A 16,917-nucleotide genomic window follows, 5' to 3' on the forward strand; every position below is an offset into this window, starting at 1 on the left:
GTGAAGTTATTAACTACACTTTGGATGGTGTATCAATACACCCAGTCACTACAAAGATACAGGCATCCTTCCTAACTCAGTTGCCGTAGAGGAAGGAAACCGCTCAGGGATTTCACCATGAGGCCAATTGTGACTTTAAAACAGTTACAGAGTGAAAAAAAGAAAAACCTGAGGATGGATAAACAACATTGTAGTTACGCCACAATACTAACCTAATTGACAGAGTGAAAAGAAGGAAGTCTGTACAGAATAAAAATATTCAAAAACATGCATCCTATTTGCAACTAGGCACTAAAGTAATACTGCAAAAAATATGGCAAAGCAATTAACTTTTTGTCCTGAATACAAAGTGTTATGTTTGGTGCAAATCCAATACAACACATTACTGAGTACCAAACTCCATATTTTCAAGCATAGTGGTGGCTGCATCATGTTATGGGTATGCCGGTTATCGTTAAACGAGGGCATTGCGTTCATCCACCTCTGGCCTGCTGGCTCCCCTACCTCTGCGGAAGCATAGTTCCCGCTCAGCCCAGTCAAAACTGTTCGCTGCTCTGGCACCCCAATGGTGGAACAAGCTCCCTCACGACGCCAGGACAGCGGAGTCACTCACCACCTTCCGGAGACATTTGAAACCCCACCTCTTTAAGGAATACCTGGGATAGGATAAAGTAATCCTTCTACCCCCCCTTACCCCCCCAAAAAAAAAACAAACAAACAAAAAAAAAAACATTGTAAAGTGGTTATCCCACTGGCTATAAGGTGAATGCACCTATTTGTAAGTCGCTCTGGATAAGAGCGTCTATGGAGGACTAAAAGTGCCACAATTAAATAAATAAATACACCATTAAATAATTACTTAAATGTGTCATTAATTAATTCAAATTAGAATTAAATACATAAATGTGTTATTAAATGTGTCATTAATTAATTCAAATACCGATTCATTTTATGTAAAATACATATATAATAATTTCACTATTTACATTTACATTTCATGGTCCTGCGTTGGAGTGCTTCCTGAATTACTTAAAACTGTCAAACTGACCCATCAAAAGTTGGTAGGCGGAACCTAACGCCTGATTGGTTACCCTCTGCATCAAGCCAAGACAAATCAATTCCGGATAATGGATTGATGCAGAGCTACTGAACACATTCCAATACACAGGGTGGCGCTATTCACCTCTACGTTGGTTTAGTTACACGGTTAAACAGAACTTTCATTGCAACGGAACCTCGACTGAGCAGATGCTAAAAAAAGTATATGTTAGCAGGTACCAGGTACTTTTTTTCGTAATGGAAAACCAAAAAAGGCGAGGCGAGGCGAGTAGGTACCATGTAATGGAAAAGCACCATTAGATTTTGAAGAAGTGTAATATCGTTACATGGTAAGTTTAGTCTTTTCCTGGTTTCAAAGGCTGCATTACAGTAAAGTGATGTCATTTTCTGAACTTACCAGACTGTTCTAGCTGTTCTATTATTTGCCTTTTACCACTTAGTCATTATATCCACAATATGATAGTTATTTATCCGAAATCTAAATGTGGAAGATATTTTGTGAATGCACCAATTGTCAACCTTACAATATCGTTGCAATATCGACATCAAGGTGTTAGGTCAAAAATGTGATATTTGATTTTCTCCATATTGCCCAGCCCTAATGTCAATGCATACACAGTTCAGATGAATTGACACAAGTTCAGTGTCTTTGAAAACATTAACACACTGTGCAGTAGTTGACTTTTTTTTCTTCCATTTACTAAAATCAAACTGTTCTGCACCTTCAGTGCTAACAGTACAGCATTCAAGTTAGTCATTCTGTGGACCATAATGAGACAGGAAGCTTCAAAGAAACAGCTTTTTTTCCTTTCTTTTAAAAGGAAAGTAAACTTTCAGTTTTTCCTTGCTTGTTCTAACACAACAAATAAAAACATGGGTTGGACATCAGTCTAAGATTCTTGATAACACTTCCACAGTCTCTACATATAGTCTAAGTGCATCAGTAACAGAAACTCCTGGAGCTGGCAAAATTGCAACCTCTTCATCTGAGAGCTCACGGGCCAGCTGAACCTCGGGGACTGACACAGTGCCTCGATGAAGGCAGTGAGGTCCGTTCCAATCGATCCCATATTCTTCAGGAACCTGAATGGATGACAAGCATAATCAGTCTTGTACTTAAAACTAGTTTGACATGTCCTTACACAAGATTGTTATTTTTGGTCACCAAGGCAGTGAGAAATGAAATGTTACTTATTCAGTTTTTTAAAATAATACAGCTTTGCATAGTATGCACTGTAGAAACTACAGCTCACAGGTTGATCTTTAAAAGCTCGGGAGATTTTAAAGAGACAATAATCTATAGTAAATGTTTCATTTAAAGTATCACATTTAGCACCATCACATTCTACATCTCAGAGGCGATGTCTTTCCATAAGCGGGCTTCCTTCACCTTTCAAAGGGGCAGAGCTCCAAATTAAAAATACATTTAAATAATGCCCATATTATTATCTACTCACTTGGAACATGCACACCTCTTGCATTCAGGTGACCACGCATTAGCTTGTAGCCGGTGTTTGGATGACTTCTGTGAATTTCACTTACAATACGGTCTAACTCCTCATCATTCACAGCTGAATAGAGATCTGTCTTTCTGTACAAACAAGAAAAACACAACATCAAGTAATGTTACCTTAAACGTCATATTCTTTCCGAGTGTATGAGAGCAGCAATTCATAAACAGAAAACTCATGAATTTAGTGTAAATACCTTAAACTGTATTGTTGCATGCGCCTCCTGATGGTCCTCTTTGACACACCGAACATCGCTGCAATTTGAACTGCGGGAACTCCACAAAGAAGTTGATGCTCCAGAACTGCACTCGGTATGTCAAACGCCAAACGCCCCGGTCCCTGTGTGTGTTGGGCCTGAAGTGCCCTGGTACCAGAGAAGCGGTGGACAACTTCTTCTAGATTTGCAATCACTCTGTGGTCGATATCTTCGTCGGAAAGTGCGGAAATGACTCCAACAACTTCAATAAGTTCCTCTGCTTTACTAGCTACATGCTCTGGGTCAGCAGGTCCTGCTTCTACATCCTCTGCTAAGTTTAAAATGTCTCTAACCAACTCCCTGGAAAGTTCACGGAGATCCTCCATTGTCTCTATCCAGGTTGGCCTACTCTACTTCAGACCAAAGCAATGGATCAGACTAGATTCGCGTTAGCCCCGCCCACTGACTTTGATGGGTCAGTTTGACAGTTTTAAGTAATTCATGAATCACTGCAATGCAGGATCATGAAATGTAAATGTAAATAGTGAAATAATTATATGTATTTTACATAAAATGAATCGGTATTTGAATTAATTAATGATACATTTAATTACACATTTATGTATTTAATTCTAATTTTAATTAATTAATGACACATTTAATTAATTAATGACACATTTAAGTAATTATTTAATGGTGTATTTATTTATTTAATTGTGGCACTTTTAGTCCTCCATAAGCGTCTGCTAAATGACGTAAATGTAAATGTAAGGACTGGGGAGTTTTTCAGGCCAAAAATGAAACGGAATGGAGCTAAGCACAGGAAATATCCTAGAGGAAAACCTGGTTGTCTGCTTTCCACCAGACACTGGGAGAAAAAAAAATTCACCTTTCAGCAGGACAATAACCTAAAACACAAGGCCAAATCTACATTGGAGTTAGTTACCAAGAAGACAGTGAATGTTCCTGAGTGGCCGAGTTACAGTTTTGACTTAAATCGGTTTGAAAATCTATGACAAAACCTGAAAATGGTTGTCTAGCATTGATCAACAAATTTGACAGAGCTTGAAGAATTTCGAAAATGTTTGCACAATCCAGTTGTGGGAAGCTCTAAGAGACTTACCCAGAAAGACGCACAGCTGTAATCACTGCCAAAGGTGCTTCTACAAAGTATTGACTCAGGGATGTGAATACATACAGTACCAGTCAAAATTTTGACACACCTACTCATTTAAGGGTTTTTCTTCATTTTTACTATTTTCTACATTGTAGAATAATAGTGAAGACATCAAAACTATGACATAACACATATGGAATCATGTAGTAACTCAAAAAGTGTTATAAAAATCTATATTGTCTATAAATAAATTTGATATTGATAATATGGATATGAATTCAATATATGATGGTAAACTACAGCAAGTGTTTGGTGTTACTTGTAGTCTACTTAGAAAGGACATTTACCTAGATCTGATGTATTCTGATAATGGTGGATTGGTGGTTTCATAAGAGCTGTGGCTATGATCTTAGTTGATTACAGGGGAAATAGAATGTAGTATAGGACGCATAGAGAAGCGAATGTCTTATCTTCATGGGAAGTGAAGCAAGGGAATTCGGAGAATAAAAGGAAATATAACATTGACTGAGGAATATAGCAACTTTCGGTTGAGGTTAATATAGAAGTATTATGGACATACTATCGTAATAGATCAACGGAACCAAACATGATGGTTAATGGATGGTTAATGTTGTTAAGTTAGTTTTTAAACCCTACAATAGAGGTTAATACAGAACGCTGTTTGAGAGTGTGTTATTTTGTCTACTAGTACAAAAATTGAAGAGTTTCCATGTTTTTGTTTGCGGGTGTTAACCATTGGAGCTCGCTGAAACGTGAGAGAGCTGTAAGGGACATTATGGGTTACGATGAGTCCATGTCGGATAGGATAAAATAGTAATTAAAGTTGCATATCTGTGAATAGATGTTTTGTTCGTTTTGACTATAACTTCACAATCATTTGTCATCTGTTGAGATACCGTTAGATGGAAAGTCAGCGGTAGAGAATAATAGATTTTGTTGTGGGAGATGAGAAATGTTGACTTGGATTGTTTGAAGAAGATTAAGTAGGATCATTGGGAGATGTGAAATGTTGAATTGGATTGTTTGAAGAAGGTTAAGTAGGTTTATTGGGATATGTGAAATGTTGACTTGGATTGTTTAATAGATTGGTATTAAAATAATTATTTATATTTAGGTGAATGAAAATATGATATTAGGTAGTATTACTTTGTGGAGACAATTTACTAATGACATGATTTCGTAAGAGTGTGAAAGATGTAGTGATAGTTGGGCTGTATTGACATATGAAGGACACATTGGGATGATATGAAGAACATGTCTAGATAGTTGAATATGGAACGTTCTTTGACAATTTTTTATTATTATTATTCAATTCTATAGATTGTTTAAACAACAAGGAGTTATGCAGACAGTTCATTCATTCTAAAAACGATTATCTGTTTATGGTAGGTTGAACAATGGGAGATAGTTTTTACTATTAGGCTGATGAAGAAGTAAACATTTTTTTGTATATTATGAAGATATTAAACAATAGGTTGTTATTGTAAAACATCAATGCAACAGTTTGCGATGATTAAATTACTAGAAAGGGGTTATAGGTTTATATTAGAAGATGTAGTTAACTTAATGAAACGTGGTATTATCTAGTGTCTTGTGAGTGGGAGTTTTCTTTTCCAGGATTGATGGAAGTCTCCTATACAGTGAGGGAAAAAAGTATTTGATCCCCTGCTGATTCTGTACGTTTGCCCACTGACAAAGACATGATCAGTCTATAATTTTAATGGTAGGTTTATTTGAACAGTGAGAGACAGAATAGCAACAAGTAAATCCAGAAAAACACATGTAAAAAATGTTATGAATTGATTTACATTTTAATGAGGGAAATAAGTATTTGACCCTTCTGCAAAACATGACTTAGTACTTGGTGGCAAAACCCTTGTTGGCAATCACAGAGGTCAGACGTTTCTTGTAGTTGGCCACCAGGTTTGCACACATCTCAGGAGGGATTTTGTCCCACTCCTCTTTGCAGATCTTCTCCAAGTCATTAAGGTTTCGAGCCTGACGTTTGGCAACTCGAACCTTCAGCTCCCTCCAAAGATTTTCTATGGGATTAAGGTCTGGAGACTGGCTAGGCCACTCCAGGACCTTAATGTGCTTCTTCTTGAGCCACTCCTTTGTTGTCTTGGACGTGTGTTTTGGGTCATTGTCATGCTGGAATACCCATCCACGACCCATTTTCAATGCCCTGGCTGAGGGAAGGAGGTTCTCACTCAAGATTTGACGGTACATGGCCCCGTCCATCGTCCCTTTGGTGCGGTGAAGTTGTCCTGTCCCCTTAGCAGAAAAACACCCCCAAAGCATAATGTTTCCACCTCCATGTTTGACGGTGGGGATGGTGTTCTTGGGGTCATAGACAGCATTCCTCCTCCTCCAAACACGGCGAGTTGAGTTGATGCCAAAGAGCTCCATTTTGGTCTAATCTGACCACAACACTTTCACCCAGTTCTCCTCTGAATCATTCAGATGTTCATTGGCAAACTTCAGACGGCCCTGTATACAGTGAAATGACCCAATTCAGTTAGCCACAAAGAATGTTAACTATATGTTGATGATTAACTCAGTTTCACCTCATAGTCCACTAAACAATTTCCAACAATATCATGTTATTCCAGTTTAGAGTCCATTGATAATGTTGATTGAGGAATGGGGAATGTTAAGTTGGAAATGTATAAAGTGGATTTTAAGGTTTACAGGATTGAAGATGTGGAAAGAAGACTATATCAGACGATCAGATAGCGCCCCACGTGACAAGAGAAAAGCTTGGGGTTCCTCTGACGGAACATGGATGAAGAAGACTGAAGTTATTTTATTTTGATATATTCATTTGAATATATTGTAATATCCATGTAACTTAGCAAGTGTCCTGGATCTTTGTATTTGTGGGGATGATGTCATGATGGTAACAATTTATTTCTATGGATGTTTTCTCAGTAGCCTGTCTAAGATGATGGGTCAGTTATCTAGCATAGTTTAGGATCTAAACATATATATATATATATATATATATATATATATATATATATATATATATATATATATATATATATACACACTACTGATTGGAGAATATTGTATTTTATATGATGTAATAGGTGAATTGTTGGTGTAGGTAATATTATATCTAAGTAATGTTACTTACCACAAAATAAATAAAAAAGGTGGACTGTAATGATGTCATTTCATAGTGTTGTGTGGACCAGGGGAGAGTTGGTAGATAAGTGGCTTGGTGCCACAGAGTCTGCATTCCTTATGTCAAGAGATTACTGATGTTGATCTTAGAAATGATAGATGGACAGGATATAGTGACAGGGATAAAGGGTAATAACATCAGAGAAGGGAGTGCCCACTGATGGGTACCATATGTTAGTGAAGAGACTTGTAACAGAGGGTACAGTGAGGGAAAAAAGTATTTGATCCCCTGCTGATGTTGTACGTTTGCCCACTGACAAAGAAATGATCAGTCTATAATTTTAATGGTAGGTTTATTTGAACAGTGAGAGACAGAATAACAACAACAAAAATCCAGAAAAACGCATGTCAAAAATGTTATAAACTGATTTGCATTTTAATGAGGGAAATAAGTATTTGACCCCCTCTCAATCAGAAAGAGGCTCCCAGGTGTCTTTTATACAGGTAACGAGCTGAGATTAGGAGCACATTCTTAAAGGGAGTGCTCCTAATCTCAGTTTGTTACCTGTATAAAAGACACCTGTCCACAGAAGCAATCAATCAATCAGATTCCAAACTCTCCACCATGGCCAAGACCAAAGAGCTCTCCAAGGATGTCTGGGACAAGATTGTAGACCTACACAAGGCTGGAATGGGCTACAAGACCATCGTCAAGCAGCTTGGTGAGAAGGTGACAACAGTTGGTGCAATTATTCACAAATGGAAAAAACACAAAATAACTGTCAATCTCCCTCGGCCTGGGGCTCCATGCAAGATCTCACCTCGTGGAGTTGCAATGATCATGAGAACGGTGAGGAATCAGCCCAGAACTACACGGGAGGATCTTGTCAATGATCTCAAGGCAGCTGGGACCATAGTCACCAAGAAAACAATTGCTAACACACTACGCCGTGAAGGACTGAAATCCTGCAGTGCCCGCAAGGTCCCCCTGCTCAAGAAAGCACATATACAGGCCTGTCTGAAGTTTGCCAATGAACATCTGAATGATTCAGAGGAGGACTGGGTGAAAGTGTAGTGGTCAGATGACACCAAAATGGAGCTCTTTGGCATCAACTCAACTCGCCGTGTTTGGAGGAGGAGGAATGCAGCCTATGACCCCAAGAACACCATCCCCACCGTCAAACATGGAGGTGGAAACATTATGCTTTGGGGGTGTCTTTCTGCTAAGGGGACAGGACAACTTCACCGCATCAAAGGGACGATGGACGGGGCCATGTACCGTCAAATCTTGGGTGAGAACCTCCTTCCCCTGCCAGGGCATTGAAAATGGGTCGTGGATGGGTATTCCAGCATAACAATGACCCAAAACACACGGCCAAGGCAACAAAGGAGTGGCTCAAGAAGAAGCACATTAAGGTCCTGGAGTGGCCTAGCCAGTCTCCAGACCTTAATCCCATAGAAAATCTGTGGAGGGAGCTGAAGGTTTGAGTTGCCAAACATCAGGCTCGAAACCTTAATGACTTGGAGAAGATCTGCAAAGAGGAGTGGGACAAAATCCCTCCTGAGATGTGTGCAAACCTGGTGGCCAACTACAAGAAACGTCTGACCTCTGTGATTGCCAACAAGGGTTTTGCCACCAAGTACTAAGTCATGTTTTGCAGAGGGGTCAAATACTTATTTCCCTCATTAAAATGCAAATCAATTCGTAACATTTTTGACATGTGTTTTTCAGGATTTTTTTTTTGTTATTCTGTCTCTCACTGTTCAAATAAACCTACCATTAAAATTATACACTGATCATGTCTTTGTCAGTGGGCAAACGTACAAAATCAGCAGGGGATCAAATACTTTTTTCCCTCACTGTATATATAGAGAGTGGATCTTTTTTCTGGAGTTGGAAGATGGCAGAGGCAGGGCTATGTCCTTATTGTTATAACTAACCAGGGTACCATATTAAATATCTTATATGAACTCCCCATCAAAAGTGTCTAAGTACATCCTTAAATTCGTAATCACTTGATACCCTAGAAACTCATCATAACAGATGGTGTGGGGGAGCTTTGCTGGTGACACGGTCTGTGATTTATTTAGGATTCAAGGCACACTTAACCAGCATGGCTACCACAGCATTCTGCAGCGATATGCCCTCCCATCTGGTTTGCGCTTAGTGTGACTATCATTTGTTTTTCAACAGGACAATGACACAACACACCTCCATGTTTTGTAAGGGGTATTTGACCAAGAAGGAGAGTGATGGCGTGCTGCATCAGATGACCTGGCCTCCACAATCACCCGACCTCAACCCAGCTGAGATGGTTTGGGATGAGTTGGACCGCAGAGTGAAGGAAAAGCAGCCAACAAGTGCTCAGCATATGTGGGAACTCCTTCAAGACTGTTGGAAAAACATTCCAGGTGAAGCTGGTTGAGAGAATGCCAAGAGTGTGCAAAGCTGTCATCAAGGCAAAGGGTGGCTACTTTGAAAAATCTAAAATATATTTTGATTTGTTTAACACTTTTTTGGTTACTACATGATTCCATATGTGTTATTTCATAGTTTTGATGTCTTCACTATTATTCTACAATGTAGAAAATTGAAAATAAAGAAAAACCCTTGAAATAGTAGGTGTGTCCAAACTTTTGACTGGTACTGTAATAAGTAAATGAGATATTTCTGTATTTCATTTTCAATAAATGTGCACAAATTTCTAAAAACACGTTTTCACTTTGTCATTATGGGGTATTGTGTGTAGATGGGTGAATTCAGGCTGTAACACAACAAAATGTGCAATAAGTCAAGGGGTATGAGTACTTTCTGAAGGAACTGCATGTCCAGTTGTAAGGACATTCTTACATGGTTTGTATCAGCGTGCACAAGACATTCCTTCAATGTTCTTAGAATTGTATTTATATGTTCCCAGTTTTGAACAGTCCATGGAGGTTTCTTTCATGTGTTTTACATTGACATTTTAGTCATTTAGCAGACGCTCTTATCCAGAGCGACTTACAGTTAGTGAGTGCATACATTTTCATACTGGCCCCCCGTGGGAAACGAACCCACAATCCTGGCGTTGCAAGCGCCATGCTCTACCCACTAAGCTACAGGGGACATCTTACTGTTGAGGAATTTGGTTGTACAACAATCCATGTAGAAACACATTATATGGCAATTCTTTGTAATCACATTAAAATGTATTAGACAAACATAGTTGTAACGTACAGGGATCTAACCAGCTTTAAAAAGTTATCCCTGCGATTAATCCACTGCACCACTGAGATGGGACTAACACAGATACACATCTGTTCACAATTTTTAAATGACTTCCAGGTTGTGGTATTTGTCTTTGCAAAGAGAGGATAACTAAATCTAGTATATTACTCTTTATATACAGTGAGGGAAAAAAGTATTTGATCCCCTGCTGATTTTGTACGTTTGCCCACTGACAAAGACATGATCAGTCTATAATTTTAATGGTAGGTTTATTTGAACAGTGAGAGACAGAATAACAACAAAAAAATCCAGAAAAAACGCATGTCAAAAATGTTATGAATTGATTTGCATTTTAATGAGGGAAATAAGTATTTGACCCCTCTGCAAAACATGACTTAGTACTTGGTGGCAAAACCCTTGTTGGCAATCACAGAGGTCAGACGTTTCTTGTAGTTGGCCACCAGGTTTGCACACATCTCAGGAGGGATTTTGTCCCACTCCTCTTTGCAGATCTTCTCCAAGTCATTAAGATTTCGAGGCTGACGTTTGGCAACTCGAACCTTCAGCTCCCTCCACAGATTTTCTATGGGATTAAGGTCTGGAGACTGGCTAGGCCACTCCAGGACCTTAATGTGCTTCTTCTTGAGCCACTCCTTTGTTGCCTTGGCCGTGTGTTTTGGGTCATTGTTATTCTGGAATAACCATCCACGACCCATTTTCAATGCCCTGGCTGAGGGAAGGAGGTTCTCACCCAAGATTTGACGGTACATGGCCCCGTCCATCGTCCCTTTGATGCGGTGAAGTTGTCCTGTCCCCTTAGCAGAAAAACACCCCCAAAGCATAATGTTTCCACCTCCATGTTTGACGGTGGGGATGGTGTTCTTGGGGTCATAGGCAGCATTCCTCCTCCTCCAAACACGGCGAGTTGAGTTGATGCCAAAGAGCTCGATTTTGGTCTCATATGACCACAACACTTTCACCCAGTTCTCCTCTGAATCATTCAGATGTTCATTGGCAAACTTCAGACGGCCCTGTATATGTGCTTTCTTGAGCAGGGGGACCTTGCGGGCGCTGCAGGATTTCAGTCCTTCACGGCGTAGTGTGTTACCAATTGTTTTCTTGGTGACTATGGTCCCAGTTGCCTTGAGATCATTGACAAGATCCTCCCGTGTAGTTCTGGGCTGATTCCTCACCGTTCTCATGATCATTGCAACTCTACGAGGAGAGTTCTTGCATGGAGCCCCAGGCCGAGGGAGATTGACAGTTCTTTTGTGTTTCTTCCATTAGCGAATAATCGCACCAACTGTTGTCACCTTCTCACCAAGCTGCTTGGCGATGGTCTTGTAGCCCATTCCAGCCTTGTGTAGGTCTACTATCTTGTCCCTGACATCCTTGGAGAGCTCTTTGGTCTTGGCCATGGTGGAGAGTTTGGAATCTGATTGATTGATTGCTTCTGTGGACAGGTGTCTTTTATACAGGTAACAAACTGAGATTAGGAGCACTCCCTTTAAGAGTGTGCTCCTAATCTCAGCTCGTTACCTGTATAAAAGACACCTGGGAGCCAGAAATCTTTCTGATTGAGAGGGGGTCAAATACTTATTTCCCTCATTAAAATCCAAATCAATTTATAACATTTTTGACATGCGTTTTTCTGGATTTTGTTGTTGTTATTCTGTCGCTCACTGTTCAATTAAACCTTCCATTAAAATGATAGACTGATCATTTCTTTGTCAGTGGGCAAACGTACAAAATCAGCAGGGATCAAATACTTTTTCCCTCACTGTACTGCAAATTTGGGATGTTTTGACTTTTATTTTCCCTTGATTTCAGAAATCATATGTTAAAGTATTGCTTGGCAGTTTCAGTGAGGTGTACATAGATGTACATATGTACTAAGACATATAGCCATAGTTTCAACAATAATTTGTGAACCTCCCCTGTTATTGGTAATGGTGAGAGTTTAGCATGTCTTGGGGGTATGATCTTTGACCCCCTTTCTCACACATCATTATTCACGATTCATTCAGGATTATCCGCAATCATGGTAGCATCCACATTAATGTAGAAGTGTTTAGAAACATATTCTAAATAATCTTAAACACAACCAAAACGAACTGCAAATGCATCCAACAAGTTTGTAGTCACAAGCTTGATGTAGTCATTGCGTGCTAGGAATATGAGACCAAATACTAAACTTTTGACTATTTTACTTATAAGAATCTTTAGGGGTGTCAATAATTTTTAACCCTACCTGTTTGAGAAAACAATTCTTACTTGTTAAACAAAATCATATAATTTCCCTTTATTTATTTATTTTATACAGTCATTACTGCTAATCTTCATCAAGGGAGTCAATAATGCTTATTATGCCATTGCATAGAGTGCAGCGTGTCCCCATTTGAAATCTACCAATTAAAACATGATAATATTGCTTTATGTATTCACACTACACATTCAAAGCATCTCCCTGTACCCTAACACACACACAGTAAAAAGAACAGATACCCTAAACTTTTTTGCAGCAATTCCACAGAAGCAGGTGGCAAGAGTAGTTTTACAAGACCTTACAAGCATCAGTCAATTAGCACTCAGGGAGCTACAATTACTGACTGGAACTAGGCCTGGGGTTGGGGCTGGGAAGACGGGGGCGAGGGTAGTGGCCGGGGGTTAGAGGGGAGTAGCAGTGTCTAGGGTCAGGGCTGTCGCTTGGGCTGTATGTGAGGCTGTGGCTGAGGAGGCTAGCAGGGCAGTAGCCAGTCCCCCTAGATGTGGAGCCCTCCTGTGGTCTGAGGTTGGGGTCTGGGACAGAGCTAGTGGTTCCAGTCTCTTCCCCGCCTCTCCCTCCAGGTCCCTAGTAGCGTCCAGCAGCACTTTGACACTCTGAGCGAAGACAGCTCTGGGGTCAGTAGCAGGGAGGGCAGGACAGGAACAACTCTCCCTCAACTCCAGGTACTGGGGAGAGGAAGAGAGAGAGAGAGGTTATAGCGGAAACACACCAGAAAGACGAACGTATGAAAGCAGCGTGTGGCCGTGGTGCGTTATCCATCTAGAGTCGATTGACGCACCGGTGCGTCAATCTAAGTAACGTAATTTTAAAAATCCCCATCAAAATGTGTCAGTTTAAGATAGAGATTTGTGTTTTTGCAGTGGATGCGTCTCAATCCACCGCATCCGCCGATGTCGCATTTCCACATCTGCGGTGAAAGGTAGCAGAGTTAGAGCAGTGTTTGTCAGACCATGAGATATCCCGAAAATCGGTCTTCTCACAAAAATGTCTGTAGCTTCCTAACGGTTTGACCTACAAAACTATTGACCACTGTATGGAATGGGGAGACTCTCACGAACACAATGGTGGTCTCTACGACCACCACAAGTGTCAGGGGACTCATCTGAAGTCGGTACAGTCGATGTACCAACTTCTGTTTGTAGCGTCTGAACCGTTTGGGCTACAAACTACTGTGACCCCACTGTGTTCTCCGTTTTGCTCTACGACCCTCACAAGTTTCACAGGACTCGTCTGAAGGTAACTGGTACCGGTTAGAAAAAATTTATAGAAGTATGAAAGTAGTTTTGTGCCTACCCAAAAAAGGGGTTAAATATGTGTAAAAATATATATACATATATTTTCTGAGCTTTATCATATCTCCTAGATATAGGACTAACACTTCAAAACCTTGTTTCTGATTATTTCTTTTTTTACTCTTTTTTTGTCATTTATGAATATGTTATTCAATGAGTTTCTCTGGGCTATAGAAGTAAAGGCCAAATTCCATATTATCCCAAAGAAAATTATATATATATTTAAATAAACGATCCATAGTATGACCATCTTAAAACAATTACATAATCATCTTAGATTCCCCCCCCCCCCTCCCCTCCCCTCCAACGGCTTAGACTTCTAAGAATGATTGTGTTGTCAGAGGCGATAGTACGACCACAAGATGCTTTTAAGTACCTTCGGTCGTCCATTACTCGGGTGTGTTTTCTCTCATACACACACGGTGGAACTATACGGATCCAGATCACTACTTCTACAAAGGTCAATGTCCCAGTCTGGGATTCAACATGACGGCTCAGCAGTGTGCCAATTGTGTGTGTGTGTGTGTGTGTGCATGCATGTAGCCCTGTGTGACACACAGGAGTGTATTTACCCTTGAGTGTGTGTTTTAGCAGGAGAGGAACAGATGGAGAAAACACTAATTGTCCATCAGACGAGAGTTTGTGTGTGCTATTGTGCCTGTGAGTATATATGGGTGTCTGGTGTGCATACATATGTGACAGTGTACTGTGTGTGTGTTGTGTTTGTATGTACATTACATGACCAAAAGTATGTGGACACCTGCTCGTCGAAAATGTCATTCCAAAATCATGGGCATTAATATGGAGTTGGTCCCCCCTTTGCTGCCATAACAGCCTCAACTCTTCTGGGAAGGCTTTCCACTAGATGTTGGAACATTGCTGCGGGGACTTGCTTCCATTCAGCCACAAGAGCATTAGTGAGGTCGGGCACTGATGTAGGGAGATTAGGCTTGGCTCGCAGTCGGCGTTCAAATTCATCCCAAAGGTGTTCGTTGGGGTTGAGGTCAGGGCTCTGTGCAAGCCAGTCAAGTTCTTCCACAAAAATCTCGACAAACCATTTCTGTATGGACCTCGCTTTGTGCACGGGGGCATTGTCATGCAGAAACAGTAAAGTGCCTTCCCCAAATCGTTGCCACAAAGTTGGAAGCACAGAATCGTCTAGAATGCCATTGTATGCTGTAGTGTTAAGATCTCCCTTCACTGGAACTAAGGGGCCTAACCCGAACCATGAAAAATGGCCTCAGACCATGATTCCTCCTCCACCAAACTTTACAGTTGGCACTAGGCAGTTGGGCAGGTAGCGTTCTCCTGGCATCCGCCAAACCCAGATGGTGAAGCGTGATTCATCACTCCAGAGAACGCGTTTCCACTGCTACAGAGTCCAATGGCAGCAAGCTTTACACCACTCTTAGGGCCACGCACATGTAGGTCGACCATGTCGACGTGGGTTCGATTCCGTCCCACGTCCTTATGGCACAAATAACTCAATCCGCCTGATTGACTTGATGTACTTACACATTTCAAATATGGGCAGTTCAAGGATATTTTACCCCAGATGTTGATAAGAAATGACCATACCACACTTTTGGATAACATAAATAGGAAACAAATAAAATAATAACAGTAGGCTACACCAACATTAGTTTCCATTCATACAAAGTGTCGGGTAAATTGCCACAGTAGATTTGTCGTGGTAAACAATCAAATACTTTATTTCTATTGTACGGAATGCTTGTCAAATAGATAAATCGCCCTTAGCCTGTTCGAAAAAGGACTAAGTGGTTCCGATGATAAGACCAACCGGAGGGCAAAAATATCTTGAAAGGGTTGCAAGCAGGACTAAGGTAACGCCGACATCATCTTTTAGGGAGCGGTAATGAGGAGACCAATAATGGTTGCAATTGAGATCAGCTGTGCAGGTGAATTCAGCACGTATTGATGGTTTAATGAGACATCAGCTGGCGATAATCTAGTGCCATCGATGGTTGCAATAGGCCTCTTGTTATTTGATTATATTCCAATAGGCTACATTCTGTAGACTACCCGTTAGCCTATCCATTGTCAGATAATGAAAGGTGTGAAAACCGATAATAGGCACCTGTGTTTCCCTGGCTGAGTTGAACTGATTTGGGTCATCAGTTGATTGACAGATGTAGGCCTACTGTAGAACGATAAACTTTCCTCCAGTGTGGATGCTTGTCCACGTTTTATAGACTATGTATAATTTGTCAATATATACTGTACAAAAATATAACCGCAACATGTAAATGTTGTGTTGGTCCCATGTTTCATGAGCTGAAAGAAAAGATCCCAGAAATGTTCCATACACACAAAACTTATTTCTGTATTTTGTGCACAAATTTGTTTACATCCCTGTTAGTGAGCATTTCTCCTTTGCCAAGATAATCCATCCACCTGACAAGTGTGGTATATCAAGAAGCTGATTAAACAGCATGATCATTACAGGTACACCTTGTGCTGGGGACAATAAAAGGCCACTCTAAAATGTGCAGTTTTGTCACACAACACAATGCCAGAGATGTCTCAAGTTTTGAGGGAGCGTGCAATTGGCATGCTGACTGCAGGAATGTCCACCAGAGCTGTTGCCAGAGAATTGAATGTTCATTTCTCTACCATGCCGCCTCCAACGTCGTTTTAGAGAATTTGGCAGTACGTCCAACAGACCACGTGTAACCACGCCAGCCCAGGTCCTCCACATCCGGCTTCTTCACCTGCGGGATCGTCTGAGACCAGTCACCCAGACAGCTGATAAAACTGAGGAGTATTTCTGTCCGTAATAAAGCTTTTTTGTGGGGAAAAACTAATTCTGATTGGCTGGGCCTTACTCCCCAGTAGGTGGGTCAGTCTCCTAAGTGGGTGGGCTATGCCCTCCCAGGCCCACCCATGGCTGCGCCCCTGCCCAGTCATGTGAATTCCAGAGATTAGGGCCTAATGCATTTATTTCAATTGACTGATTTCCTTATATGAATTGTAACTCAGTAAAATCGTAGAAATTGTTGCATGTTGCGTTTATATTTTTGTTCAGTATAGTTCTGGTCTTCGGTATGGATTGAAAGCCTGTATTATGTGGCTTTAA

General features: G+C 40.6%; 1 protein-coding gene across 3 annotated transcripts in view; it reads right to left on the reverse strand.

Annotated features, from left to right (window-relative positions):
* Positions 1-12,528: 12,528 nt before the first annotated feature.
* Positions 12,529-16,917, reverse strand: part of LOC121540188 (metalloendopeptidase OMA1, mitochondrial) — a 15,123-nt gene continuing 10,734 nt past the window's right edge. For all 3 annotated transcript variants that reach the window (XM_041848870.1, XM_041848871.1, XM_041848872.1), the window contains exon 9: positions 12,529-13,193. In XM_041848870.1, the coding sequence (XP_041704804.1) occupies positions 12,909-13,193 (285 nt within the window). In that variant the 3' untranslated portion in view covers positions 12,529-12,908. The remainder of the gene's footprint in view (positions 13,194-16,917) is intronic.

Source organism: Coregonus clupeaformis, chromosome 26, assembly GCF_020615455.1.
Source record: "Coregonus clupeaformis isolate EN_2021a chromosome 26, ASM2061545v1, whole genome shotgun sequence".
Classification (NCBI taxonomy): domain Eukaryota; kingdom Metazoa; phylum Chordata; class Actinopteri; order Salmoniformes; family Salmonidae; genus Coregonus; species Coregonus clupeaformis.